Source organism: Athene noctua, unplaced genomic scaffold (genome assembly GCF_965140245.1).
Source record: "Athene noctua unplaced genomic scaffold, bAthNoc1.hap1.1 HAP1_HAP1_scaffold_31, whole genome shotgun sequence".
NCBI classification, from domain to species: Eukaryota; Metazoa; Chordata; class Aves; order Strigiformes; family Strigidae; genus Athene; species Athene noctua.
In genome coordinates this window covers 3,253,739-3,266,757 of record NW_027437536.1, presented here as the reverse complement: position 1 = coordinate 3,266,757, position 13,019 = coordinate 3,253,739, and the positions used below count along the sequence as shown (strand labels likewise).

At 46.5% G+C, this 13,019-nt stretch overlaps 1 protein-coding gene across 8 annotated transcripts in view; it reads left to right on the top strand.

Moving 5' to 3' along the window:
* LOC141974096 (transcription elongation factor SPT5-like) overlaps nt 1–13,019 on the top strand; it is a 52,081-nt gene that overhangs the window by 30,114 nt on the left and 8,948 nt on the right. For 3 of the 8 annotated variants that reach the window (XM_074933371.1, XM_074933370.1, XM_074933368.1), the window contains 5 exons: nt 7,346–7,389; nt 7,522–8,231; nt 10,940–11,039; nt 11,689–12,056; nt 12,285–12,433. In XM_074933371.1, the coding sequence (XP_074789472.1) occupies nt 12,033–12,056; nt 12,285–12,433 (173 nt within the window). In that variant the 5' untranslated portion in view covers nt 7,346–7,389; nt 7,522–8,231; nt 10,940–11,039; nt 11,689–12,032. The other 5 variants (XM_074933373.1, XM_074933369.1, XM_074933372.1 and 2 more) reach the window with 5 other exon arrangements.

Here is a 13,019-nt window from a genome sequence, read left to right as displayed (position 1 = left end):
TGTAATACAGAGTATTTCTTTATCTCTGCAGATAGTTTTCTCTGCAGATATTTATCTCTGCAGATAAGTTTTCAGTCAGTTTAGGGATTTTTCAGCTGTTAATTAACATTCTTGTTCCTAGAAAATAAAGGGGGAGGGGAAATTTTCACCAGACAAGGATTTACACTCTATCGTGCACACGTATGGTAGTGACAGTAGGCCAAGGTCCCGATTTAATGGTTTTGGTTTAGTCTTAGTTCCGGGGGAAAAACACTTCTGAATTTCCGCCTGAATTTCTAGTAGTACCTTAGTGGGTTTTGTAGTTTTCCTCTTTGTCTCTTATTGCCACAAAGGCTCGATTTAGGTGCGCTGATGCGTTGTTAAATTTAGACTTTGTATTAGAACTGCATTTTCCTTTCTACGTAGGCAGAGCTTTCAGGAAAGGGGAAAGTAAACTGGCTGCACCTTAGACTGGTGCTTCTCCAGGAAGCCTTTCTGTCAGCTTTCAACTACAGGCGTAAGCACTGCAACAATTTTTTCTTTGGAATATCTGCGTTCTGGAGTTTGTCCAGTATTGGCTGTGGAGAACACGCAGGGTACGCTTTGTCTGATCCTTTGGTGGTCCTTCAGGACTGAAGTCCAATGCATCTTGTTAAATAGGTGTAGATGTGTCCAACTTCAGATAAATAGCTGAAAGCTGACTTACATTAATGAGTTGAAGCTCAACTGAGGAACGAGTGCTCACACAGTTTTAAAGTATTTGCTCTATGAAAGCTGTCAGTCTTAGCTCTGCTCTTCTTGCTTCAGGTGTGAAACTGTCACGCAAAACTCCATGGCAGCTACTCACCATCTGTGTGAAAAACATGGGCTGCTCTTTATGGGCCTTCTTTGTCAGGGAGTTGGACCCCTGAGAAGTTAGCGTGTCTTTTTTGTAAACTTAAAAACATTTTAAATTCCATTTTCTGGCCTGTGGAAGATCCCAGGGCTCTTCTGACAATCGTCATTTTCTGAATAATGCTTTAATGAACTCCTTAATGACTTCCTGGAATGTTTCCCCCCTTTAGCTTGGGGTGGTGGTGGAGTTGAGATCATGCCCTATGTAAACCAAAAGAATGTTCAAAACCAGATAATTTTTGTAATTATGAACCTTTATCTATGTTTTCGGGCTGTAGTTGTGAAAGCATTTTTATATTTATAGCATATTTATCTTCCCGTGTTTATGTAATTTGTGCATTAAATCTGATTTCTGATGTAAGGAATTGTAACACAAGAAGCAGCAGTTGCTGAATTTCAGTTTCACCAGCAAAATATGAAATCTCTCTGGAAATACTTTTGTGCTCCATAGAGCTTTGCAACTAACCTGAAATAATTACATGGAGAACTGTTATGTGTAATCGTGTAACCATCTAAATAACAAAACCGAGGGATGAATAACTGAAGTAACTGTTGGCCATAGTTGATACTTGAATTTTGTGTTTTTTAAGTGATACTTCTTAGCCCTGCTGCTTTATTTAAGTGCTGTTTGTATTATTTTAGCACAGACCTTTCTATAAGATGTGTTTGGAGGTTTGTGGTGGCTGATTTTACCGAAGGGTGTTGGAGTACCAAAATGCCTTTCTGTTACCCAGTCGAAAACACCAGCAAGTGATCCAGGATTTGCTGTGTAATTTATGAAGGCGATTGGAAGGAAAAGTGTCCGTAATGGGTGTGTCTGTTTGTAGGCACTTGGTTTCTTAAGGCATTTTGTTCTGTACCTCTCTCCTGTTGCAGTAGCTGTGTCAGTTCCGTGTTTCTACTCCAGGAGTTAATCAATATTGAGGTTAAAAACCTGTGTGAGCAGCTCCCAAGCTGAGCTAGGTGCAGGGCTTTGGGAGCGTACTGTAGTAAAGCAGGAGTGCCTGAGGAGTCCCGTGTGTGGAGGGCATCGTTGGTGGCATCGTGGAGAGTTGTCTTCCTCGTGGAGGAACCTCGTGGCTGGACGTGGAGATTTCCTCACTGTTGTTGGCAGAGCTTGCTGGGGGCGCAGCTCCCGAGCAGCCCTGAAAATGCACGTCTGCCAGTGCCGGTGGGCGCTGGGATTGGTGCGAGCGTGTGGAGCGCGAAGTGCCCGAGAGCCTCTTCGAGCACCCACGTACCTTTTGGAAGTCCGGCCCTTGGTGTTTGTGTTTGCTCTGCCTTCTCCTTCTGCTCTGAACAAGGCAGGGAAGTACTGACATCACTCAATTTGGGGTGGAATGCAATAAAATCACATCAGTTTAGGGAACGTAGCTGAGTAGCCCGTGGGTCCCAGGAGGAGGTAACCGATCCCAGGCAAGGAGCTGATGATGCCGGGCCGTACCGAAACCTCACTCGAGGACTTTAAACTGTGCTGTGTTAATAGAGGAGGGCTCTCCTGGTTTCCATAGGTGGAATGAAAAAAAATAAAAGATTTCAGAAGACGTAAGATGGCAAACCGTGGCACTGGTGGTACCTGCGTAAGGCTGAAGGGAGTTGTTGGGAGGGGACGGGATCCAGGATCATGGAAAGCTCTGCTGTTACCTGTGTCTCCAGTGGCATGCCTGCCTGCCTCCAGCTGATGCTTTAGCCTTTAGCATCCTCTTAACAGTGCCAGCTGGTGTGCAGGAAAAAATGTTGGCCATAGGGAATGGTTCAGTGAAAGTAGTTGGGTGCTTTTATTGAGGAGGGGCTTCTGCTTCCGCCTAGCGTGTGTTTGGTATTGTCTGTAGCGAAGGCTGCGATGAAGTGAAGTGAAAGCAACTGGTAATGTAAAAGGTGTTCCTGTAGTGGGCCCCGGAACGGGAAACATCTCCGTGCTGAGCCAGAGGGAAGTAGAGCTGATGATAATTTGAGTTTCCAGGCCTTGGCGCAGATGGTGAACAATTAAAAAGGATGCTTGCTTTCAAACAAATCTGCTGTGCATATGGCTTCAGTGAACAAATCATGACACCGAAACGGCCGTGGCTTACTGAGGCGGTGACTTGGAATTGCCTGTAAATACTGTCCTCTAAAGGAGGGGATGCACTGCAGCTGTAATGGCTGAGTAGAGATGCGGTTAAGTGTGGCACTTGGGTCGGGAAAGTTATAGCTAAGGGTCTGGGGGAACCTTTACAGTTCCTGTTGACTGTATGTCATGTTATTCTCCAAAAATAGGAGCATGTGACTAAAAAGTAGCATCCAGGTGGCAGGGGGTGGAGTTTTCCTTTTAATTATTATTGTTTATTAGGCAAGGGAAAGAACTAAAAGAGGGTTTGTTCGCCAGCTCGGTTGCCTTGCCTGGGCCTCCTGTTGGTCCGTGACTCTGAAGGAGGGACCAGCTGCAGGCACGACTAAGCCCATGCTTCCTCCCCCCTGAAGTGCTGTGGAGACTGCCGTCGTACGGCGAGCTGGGAGTCGCTCCGTCCTTGCCTCTGCCTTGCAGTGCAGCCTGGCTTGGAAAAGATTGCCCTCTTGGTTTCTTTGTTGTTTTCCTGCTGCTTTGGGGCTGCGTGGGAGCACGTTAACACCTTTGCTGTTTTGTGTCGGCCAACCTATGGCTCGCTTGGAGCTTGAATATATAGAACATAATGCTTGTAGTGAGCCTGTGGTGTGCTCTGTCTAACGCGAGGCGATGGCGATGTTGCCTGGTGAACTTGGCTGCTGGATGGCCTGGTGGCTGCGGGCTCTGCCTGTAGCAACATCTGTTGCTCTGTATCTTTTTCAGCAAAACCTGGTTATGATCCATAAGTGTCTGCGGTTATACATGAAAGCTTTCTTGCTACCTGTTTATTTTTCTTTGTATGTTTTGTAATCTGCCATATGCTTCTTAATTTTTAATGTTTTCCAAGCTGTTTCCTTTATTTCTCCTATTTTGTCCTTAGACACAAATGCCCACCAGTTTTTTGCAGGCATCACCTTGTCTTGTTGTCCCTGCTGGAATTCCTTCTTGCCTACTCACCTGGCCACCCCTGTTTCACCCTTCACATTGATGGGAAATCGTGTTTATCTTTGGAGACTTACAGCTGGGGCAAATGGCAAATATACGAGCTCTGTTGTCCTCTCCTCCTCCAGTAAGGAACCGTAAACTCTCTTTGCTCATTTGCGGTATGTGGAGGCTGAATCCTTTCACTAAGAGAGGACACGTGCGGTAGATACGGACCCTCATCCACCTCGTGCTGTTGGACTGTCTGACTGTTGCCTGTTATTCTTTTTCTTACCGTGACTAGTAGGTGTGAAGTTGTGTCTCCATCAATCTGTAGCCTTTTTGACCAAGAATCTTAGGGGAAGTAGACTTGAGAGACTTCTTTTCTTCCCATCTGAGGTTGGTATGTCTTGTGTTGTGGTTTGTGTTTGATTTTGGTGTTTTTTTGTTGTTTTTTTTTTTTTCTGTGGATTGATCTCTGAAGTTTCCTGTGTAAAGGGAAGTGGTATAACAGTGGTTTTACTGATAGTTTTTTTAGTAAGTTGGTTTGAAAAAAAAGTGGTTTGTGGCTTTTCCAGTTTAATGTTGGAGGTATTTGGGCTTCCATTTCCAATCAGAGTTACTCGGTAGAAGGTATGTCTTTGGTATGGCAGTATCTAACAGGTTCCTTCCTCGGCAGCCTGTCGGAGCAGTTGTTGCCAATCTGTCTTCTGACCCCTCTGTCAGCTTGGTCAGTTCTGTTCTGCACATTTGTTGGTGTCTCTTCTGATGCTGCTCACTACTACAACTTTCCCAAGTTTTCAGTTCTTGAGCTCTTCTGATGAGAAAGCAGTTGTTGTTGCTCACAAGTGGAGCGGCTGGAGATGAGAACAGGTGTTTTTGTGGTGCAGAAGTATTTCTTGGGGAGTAGTTTCGGTAGTGTGTGAGTCAAACGGGACGCAACAGCAACCCCAAACTTGTGATGGAGAGCCAAATACTGTTTTGGTATTGATTATATTCTGCTTTGGTTTTTTGTTCGTGTTGTTCTTGAGTGTTTCACTGTAACTAAGAGTCTAAAAGGATTGAAGAAAGCATTAGACCTTGACCTGGGTAATGGGGACATCTGCGTTGGCTTTAAGGCTAAGCGTTACTGCCCTAAAGAGTCCCAGGACTGGTAAGGTGCTGACAGAGGAGGGAATTTCCTTAGTGCTGGCTCATAGAGAAGGTCTGGGCGTGTCTCTAAAAGGCTGACTATGGGAACTGGACTCTGGACTCGGTTTAGTCCGATCTGCTCTCTCCCGCTGAGTCACGCTGCTGGGATGCTGATGCAGGTAGCACAGTGCAGGGCTTCACGGGACTGGAACAAAGCCTTCCTTAAACCAGTGCTGCCTTGTAATCTTGCCTGCAGCGTCCATGGGGCGTCACTCATTTAGTCAGCGTGTGCTGCCCGCATAATGGGAAGAGTGTTCCGTTAGCAGGGTTTTATTTGGGGGAAAAAACCTTCTTTGAGAAGCAAGTGAGTCTTCAAGGAGTGCTGGAATGGCTCGCTTCAGGCTCTGTGGGGTGGGAATTCTTATTCCTAAAAAAGAAAGCATGGACTAGGTACAGCTGGATAAGCCCGTTTTCATGAGGAGAGAATTACTCAGTGATGGTCCTTTTTGCATTTTTAGAAGTTTTGTGTGGGTTCAGCTTGCGTTTGATTTTCTAGTTGAATGTATTCTTGAAATGATTTATGAACAGATTTTTATCAGTCGCGTCTGCTGCAGAAGAGGCCTCTGTTTATTTACTGAACTGTGATAACCGAGGGATTGAAGTTGTTCAGGTTTGTGCTGTAAATAGAGAAAGTACAGTTTGGGCTGAATGAAACAGTTGCGGGTTTCCGCGGCTGCAGCACGCGAAGGTGACCTGTTCTTGGCTGAACACTGGGAGAAGTTTTAACAGGATTAGGTCTTGAATATCTCAGATACTGGGGTAACTGTGTATGCTTGTACAGTCCGGGCGTGATACCATCTTTTAACGCAGCGTGCTGATCTGGGAGCTGTTCTTGCATTGAGGTATAAACTCTAAGGTGAGGAGTTCATGTGTTGTTTGTATAATGGTGTTGTGGTGCTTCCGTAACATTTGCATAAGGAGTATAGAAAATACAGAATCGTTTTGCGGAGGGGCAATAGGATAATTGAATACCAGCTCCAGTGTTGCTAAGATGGGTAGGGTGGTGATGGCCTTGAGAAATGGCTGAGTAAACTTAATAGAAAGTAAAATATTGGTGAACATTAGTGAAGCCTTGGGCTCTACCACTGTGTTTCCCTCCTTACTGCGTCTGCACACGGCAGGCATTTTTGTTGTTACTTTTCCATGCAGCAACGTGGTTTTGCTCTTGGGACACTAATGAAAGATTTTTAAAGATTAAGTTGTTTTTTCTTCAGAAGACCAAAGGCTCCTCATCGAGAGGAGTAAGTTGGGTGCCTACAGGAAAATGGCACAAATACTTGCCCCCTCCCCACGCTCTGTCCTCAGCTGGCAGGTTTTGGAATGGGATGAGCATGTATTAAAAACAAGCTGTTTCGTGGACATGGGGACGGGAAATGAGCGTACAATGCGCTAACTATCAGTTTGGGGTTTTATAGTAGTTTTGTTTGGAGGTGGAGGTCTTGAAAGCATTGAATGAGTAGAGTACTCCATTACTGTGGGAAAACAAATGTTTTAAGGTAAAAGTGCTTGTGGAGGACAGATACTCTGCCCAGTTTAGCAGAAACTTGTGGTAGCAGCTGGAACTTGCCAAGTACAAACATTTGAGAAATCATTAGAGGGGCGTGGTGGTTCTTAAGGTGTTGCTTCCAGTGGGGCAGTGCAGAGGGAGCACTGACCTGCTGGCTCTTGCCTCCTCCCTTGGCTCGGGCTATCCTGGGCTACCAGCACCACGTGCTTCACCTCTTCTCCAGCAATAGTTGGAATGATGCTGGGCAGATAACAGGCAAAAAAGAGAGTTCAAATACTTTTTTCTTGTAGCACCAGGTTAGCAGTAACTGGCTGACAGGGAACCCCCTTGGTTGGGGAAGGGGCCGATGGTGAGAGACGGGCTCTCGGCACCCGGAGCGAGCCGGGCAGTGACTCTTTGTTAAGGCTCGCTGCCGAGCCAGCTCTGTCACTCCTCTGAAAGCGGCACGACGCGTGTGATTTCTTACTGCTTTGGGGAAAAAGTTTTCCCCCTGGTTTTGCAAAATGCCGCTCTTCTAATGCATTCAGTGCTGCTTGACCCGCTTCCATGGTTAGGTTTTTCCATTCATTCTGGAATACGATACAGCTTGAGGAAAGATGTCACGTATTTCCAATTTCTGCAATCGCCTGGCTGTTGTGAAGCAGAGAAAGTGTTGGTGGATCAAACGTGGCTCTTAGCAGGTGATTCTTCTCTCTGGCTGCTATTTGTCAGAAAGCAGAACAAGTTCCTTGGGGATTATTTGACTCTGGATCTGTGCTCTTTCTCTGCAGTTCTTGCCGTTGGAGACAGCTTGAAGGACTGAAAGACCAATAAGGTGATGGCAAGTAAAAATAAATTGAGCACGGTTGGATGTGTAAAAAGCCTAAAACTCCTTCTTCTCTCTTCCCCACCCCATAAGCTTTCCTGAGAAGGCAATGGAGGATTTTGATTTTGTTTTCTCTTGTAGAAATGCTGAGGAGAAGAACCGTAGGAGATGAAAACTTCTTCCCCTCACCCCATTTTCCCCTCGCTTTAGGCTTTTTGCTCTGCAGCATCAGTTCTCTGTTGCAATGGGTAGTGTCTTTCAGGGGATGGTTTTTTACAGTTTCCACAGTAGTGTGATAGCCGTTTTATTGTGTTGAACTTGGTTTTTATAGCCATAGAAACGGCTATTAAAATGTAGCTGTGAGATTAAGCTCACTGCTGTCCAAGTGCCTAGTAGAAGACACCTTTACAAACTTAGGCTCGGTGCAACAGAGACCTGCTGCAGTGGCAGGGGAAAAGCCTGAAGCAGCAGGGGACTGATGCGTCAGGACTCTTCAGATGGAGCCGAGCGCAGTGTGGATTGTTTTTGTTAAAATCCCGATGCGGATATAACTGGGCTACGTTCTTGCTGGCTTTTGTGTAGCAGCAGCCGAAAGCTGAAAAAGGTGTTTTCATCAAGATTCTCCTGTGAAGGACGAAAGAACTGGCTGTGTCCATCATCCTTTTAAAAGGGGGGAGGAAGAAAAGCAAGAAACTGAACCTGGTTCCTGGAAATTTTGGATAAGTCCAGAACTTTTGTTTTCAAAGAGTGCAGAAAGGACAAGTGTGCATCTTGTAGTGTCCTACTGGAGCTCTGGCTACAGGATTCAGCAACAGGGTGGTTACACTTCTGGAAGGCAACATGACTTAAGTGTAAGGATTGCTCTGGGTTTGTAGAGTTTCCTCAGCTTACTCATTCATGTTGGGTAGCGGTAAGACACCAGCTGTGTTGCGGAGCGTACTGCTCCCCTGTGTTGCTGTCTGTTACAAAACCGGAGATGTCTAGTTATGTTTATAGAGGCTTGGGTGGCCCTTGGCTCCTTCTGAGCTGTTGTACTGGCTCTGGCTGAGCTGGAATCGGTTTTCCCCTACAGCAGCCCCACGGTGCTGTGGTTTGTGCTGGGAGCTGCAGGGTGTTGGCAGCACCCTGGTGTGGTGGCTGCTGCTGAGCAGTGCTTACACAGCACCAAGGCTCTTTCGGACATTTCACTTCCTTCAGATGTTACCTGGGACTCCTAAGATAGTGATGCGCTTGGCTTTGCACGCTGAGGAATTTTAAAGTATTATGCTAGGCGGGGAGAGGACGCTGTAATGTGTTACAGATGGAGTGTTGCAGAACAGGAGCCTGTGATGGTTTGACTCTGGCTAAACGCCAGGTATCCACCAAGTCGCTCTATCACTTCCCCCCCCCCCCCCCCCCCCTTCTTCCCCTTGTTTTCTCAACAGGGCAAAGAGGGGAAAGAAGATAAACTAACCCTTGTGGGTGAAACAAAAGCAGTTTTAATAGAAGCAAAGTGAAGCAAAGGTCCGCGTGCGGAAGCAAAATCAAACAGATTTATTCTCTCCTTGCCACGGAGAGGCGCTGTGGGGCCTTCTCAGGAAGCGGGGCTCCTATACGCGGAGTGGGTGCCTCGGAGGAACAAGGGTGACCCCCCCTTCCTCCTTTCTCCCAGCTTTATGCTGAGCAGACGTCACAGGGTCTGGAATATCCCTTGGGTCAGTCGGGGTCAGCTGTCCTGGCTGTGTCCCCTCCCGAGATCTCGCCCACCCCGTCCCACTGGGGGGGAAATGTCCGAAAGAGCCTTGGTGCTGTGTAAGCACTGCTCAGCAGCAGCCACCACACCAGGGTGCTGCCAACACCCTGCAGCTCCCAGCACAAACCACAGCACCGTGGGGCTGCTGTAGGGGAAAACAATTCCAGCTCGCCCAGACCCAATACAGTCTCCACCCCTTATTCCATACCATTTACGTTATGCCCAGGTCCCACATAATATTCATTTATCCATTCCATAAGCTTTCTTTACTCCTTCAGATGTTCAGTGACTTGGCTTCCATCTGTCAAGATGGATGTTCAGGACAGAAGTATGCTTGACCGTTGGACTCCAGCACCGGCTAGGTTTGGGTCGTCATTGCACGTATCTGGTTCACTCTTTGTCGTTCCTACTTCCTCCATCACTTCCTGCAACATACAACTCATCCCACAGATTACTTTCCCCCCAAGGTTAAATGTTCTTGAGGCACACACTGAGTAGTCCCATCCTCCCGCCTTACCCACCAAGTACATCCAGTTCCTGAGCAAAGACAATCCCGCGAGTGGGCTTGCCTTTTCCCAAGGGAGGAGCGATCCACACTGCCTTCCCCAGCCACCTCCCTGTGTGTACTACGGGGACCTTATCTCCTCCCACAGTATGAAGGTGGTTTGTTTGGGCAGGACCAGGACGGGTAACAGATCCTCTGGTGTTCATTAGCCAAGTGGCTTCTGCTAAATTTATATCCCAGTGCTTCCATCCCCCATTGTCCAATGCTCTCAGCATTAGTCTTCAACAGTCCATTAGATCTCTCAATCTTTCCAGATGCTTGTGGGTAATAAGGGATGTGATACACCCACTCAATGCCGTGTTTCTTTGCCCAGGAGTTTATAAGATTATTTCGAAAATGGGTCCCGTTGTCTGATTCGATTCTTTCAGGAGTACCATGCCGCCATGAAATTTGCCTTTCAAGACCTAAGATGGTATTTCGGGCGGTGGCATGATGTACAGGGTACATTTCAAGCCAACCCGTAGTTGCTTCTACCATGGTGTCACGGATGAAAGTATTGACACGGTAATGATTTAGAAAAATAATCTAGATTTATTAATAACTAACAACTATTTGTCAATACAAAATAACTCAGAAAGAAAAGTGACTTATTCAGGTTCTAAAATGACAATATTCACTCTAAGTTACTTAACGGTACCTTAATTTATACACATATGTACATGCGCATACACAAACCAGACATATACATACAGAAACAAAGGGGTTTGGATTCGGTAAAATGAAGACAAAAGGGACAAGCACACAGGAACAAGGGTAAGGGTACGTACCCACACACGCACACACCAATAAACAGGTGAAATAGAAGCTGGCTCAAGGAAAATTTCCCTCTCGAGTTTAGAGCAAATACTCCCAATGCCTTGGCATTCCTCAGCGGGCGATAATTGAGACTCGAGCGGGGGGACTTCGCCCCGGCCTTCCGTCTGGAGCAGACGACACCTTAAGGGTTTTGGTACCTGAGAGGCTCCCAGCTCAGGGGAGATGCTGGTCACAGCCCGCTGCGATCCAGGAGAGCTCAAAGGGTCTCTCTGGTGGTCGCAGTTTATAGGATCCAAGATAATTGACTTTTCAAATACTATCTGGTGCCTTCCAGCAGTTGCACAAGAATTTGAATAACATGCACCCCTGTTATTGTTCCATCTGACCCCATCCCAGGCACAGGTGTGCCAGGCCATCAGGAGATGATGGGCCATTATAACCTTTTCCAAGCAATTGGGAGGGGCAGGAGCCAGGCTCCTCAAGGTTATCAGTCCTTATCTCCACAGATTGGTGTATGGCTCGGGGGAATGTGGATGGAATCACGCCTGGCACCAAGCAGCCCAACAAGGAGGGCAGGGAGGGGTAAGAATGGCACCACCACACATGGTGAGTCTGTAGCGCTTGCCTTGGCGTGTTCGTGGCAGCGGTCCAATAGAGTCAATCCGCCAGGCCTCACCGTATTGAAAACTCAGCCATCGCCCTCTGTTCCAGGGAGACTTTACTCGTGTGGCTCGCTTGATTGCAGCACATGTTTCACATTCGTGAGTGACCTGTGAGATGGCCTCCATGGTCAGGTCCACCCCTCGATCACGAGCCCATCTGTACGTTGCATCTCTGCCAAGAGGCCCTGATGTTTCATGGGCCCATCGAGCTACAAACAGCTCACCCTTATGTTCCCTGTCCAGGTCCAGCCAAGCTGCTTCAATTTTGGCACCTTTATCTGCTTGCTCATTGTTTTGATGTTCTTCAGCAGCACGCCTTTTGGGCACATGAGCATCTACATGAGGTACCTTTAGAGCCACGTTTTCCACTCGGGCAGCGATGTCCTGCCACAATGCAACAGCCCAGATGGGTTTACCTCTGCGCTGCCAATTGGTCTTCTTCCACTCCTGTAGCCACCCCCACAGGGCGTTAGCCACCATCCAGGAGTCTGTGTAGAGATACAGTACTGGCCACTTCTCCCGTTCAGCAATCTTTAGGGCTAGTTGGATCGCTTTTACTTCTGCAAACTGACTTGACTCTCCTTCTCCTTCAGTGGCCTCAACGATTTGTCTTGTGGGACTCCACACAGCAGCTTTCCACTTCCGATGGCTTCCTACCACACGACAGGATCCATCAGTAAAGAGAGCATAACGCCTCTCATCTCTGGTAACTCGTTATATGGCGGTGCCTCTTGGGCACGAGCCACCTCCTCAGGCAACGCTCCAAAATCTCTACCTTCTGGCCAGTGCACGATCTCTTCCAGGATCCCTGGATGGTTGGGATTTTGCTGTTAAAATGCCCCATTTTTAGTCGTGCTCTACTCAATATAGAGGTCATTGAATGAAGTTCCTCTGTGAACCAAGGAAAGGATAGCTTTCCCTTGAACGCCTGTTCTGAATGCAGCTTGATCCTGGCTTTAAGGTAACATAAACACAAGCATGTATACTTACTTAGATACTTTAATGAAGAGTGTAAGATTCTTTGTATTCAGTGCTCTAGGCTCTAGAAAGTTAGGCTCCTGATTTAGAGCTACTTACAGACTCTTACCCTTTTGAATTCCTATTTTATACTTGCAATTTATTATATGTATTTACAAGATGCGCAGTAGACTTCAAAACTAACTTCTACCCATCTTTTTCCTCCAAACAGCAAGATAACAGAGAAATGTTTTGCAGTGTACGGCACATGATCTGTGACCTTACTGAGTGGAGATCTCCAGTACTCTCTGGGACCCTACCCCAAGCTGAGCTCAAAGAACTGAAAAAGAAAGTGACTGCCAAAATCGATTATGGCAACAGGTTTGTGAACGGTATTTTCTAAGTTTTTATGCTTAAAACCAAATCAGCTTGTGCAATACATGTTAGCTGTCAACGGCTTCTTGAAGGGTTCTTTTATTCCTGTATTGATGAGGACGGAACAGGAGTATGTTAACAGTCCTGTTACAGCCAGGCGGAGAACGAAGTCAATAGAGCATCTTTAAAATATAGTACAAATTATAATATGTAACGTGGAATCCATATGTAACTCGCTTGATGATATCATCAATTTAGTATTGGTATGAAGTTGTAATTTTTAAGGTCAATTGAAAAGTGCAAGTATTGCCTCCGTTCAAGATATGATTTAAACTCTGTTTGCTTCTGCAGCATAAACAGTTGTTGCCCTCTCAACACCACCAGCTGCGTGTGCCCTGAAGTCACTTGGCTGTACTGGGATGTTGAAGGATTTAGCTCAGAAGCATCCTTTAGCTCATTGTTCCTCTACTTCTGTAGTATCCAGCTTGTACCAGAAAACTCACAGATTTAATCAAGTACCTCTTTAACAGAAGAGGAGGGAAATTGTGAAGGAAATACTTACAAAAAAAAAAAAAAAAAAGCCAGCACAGTA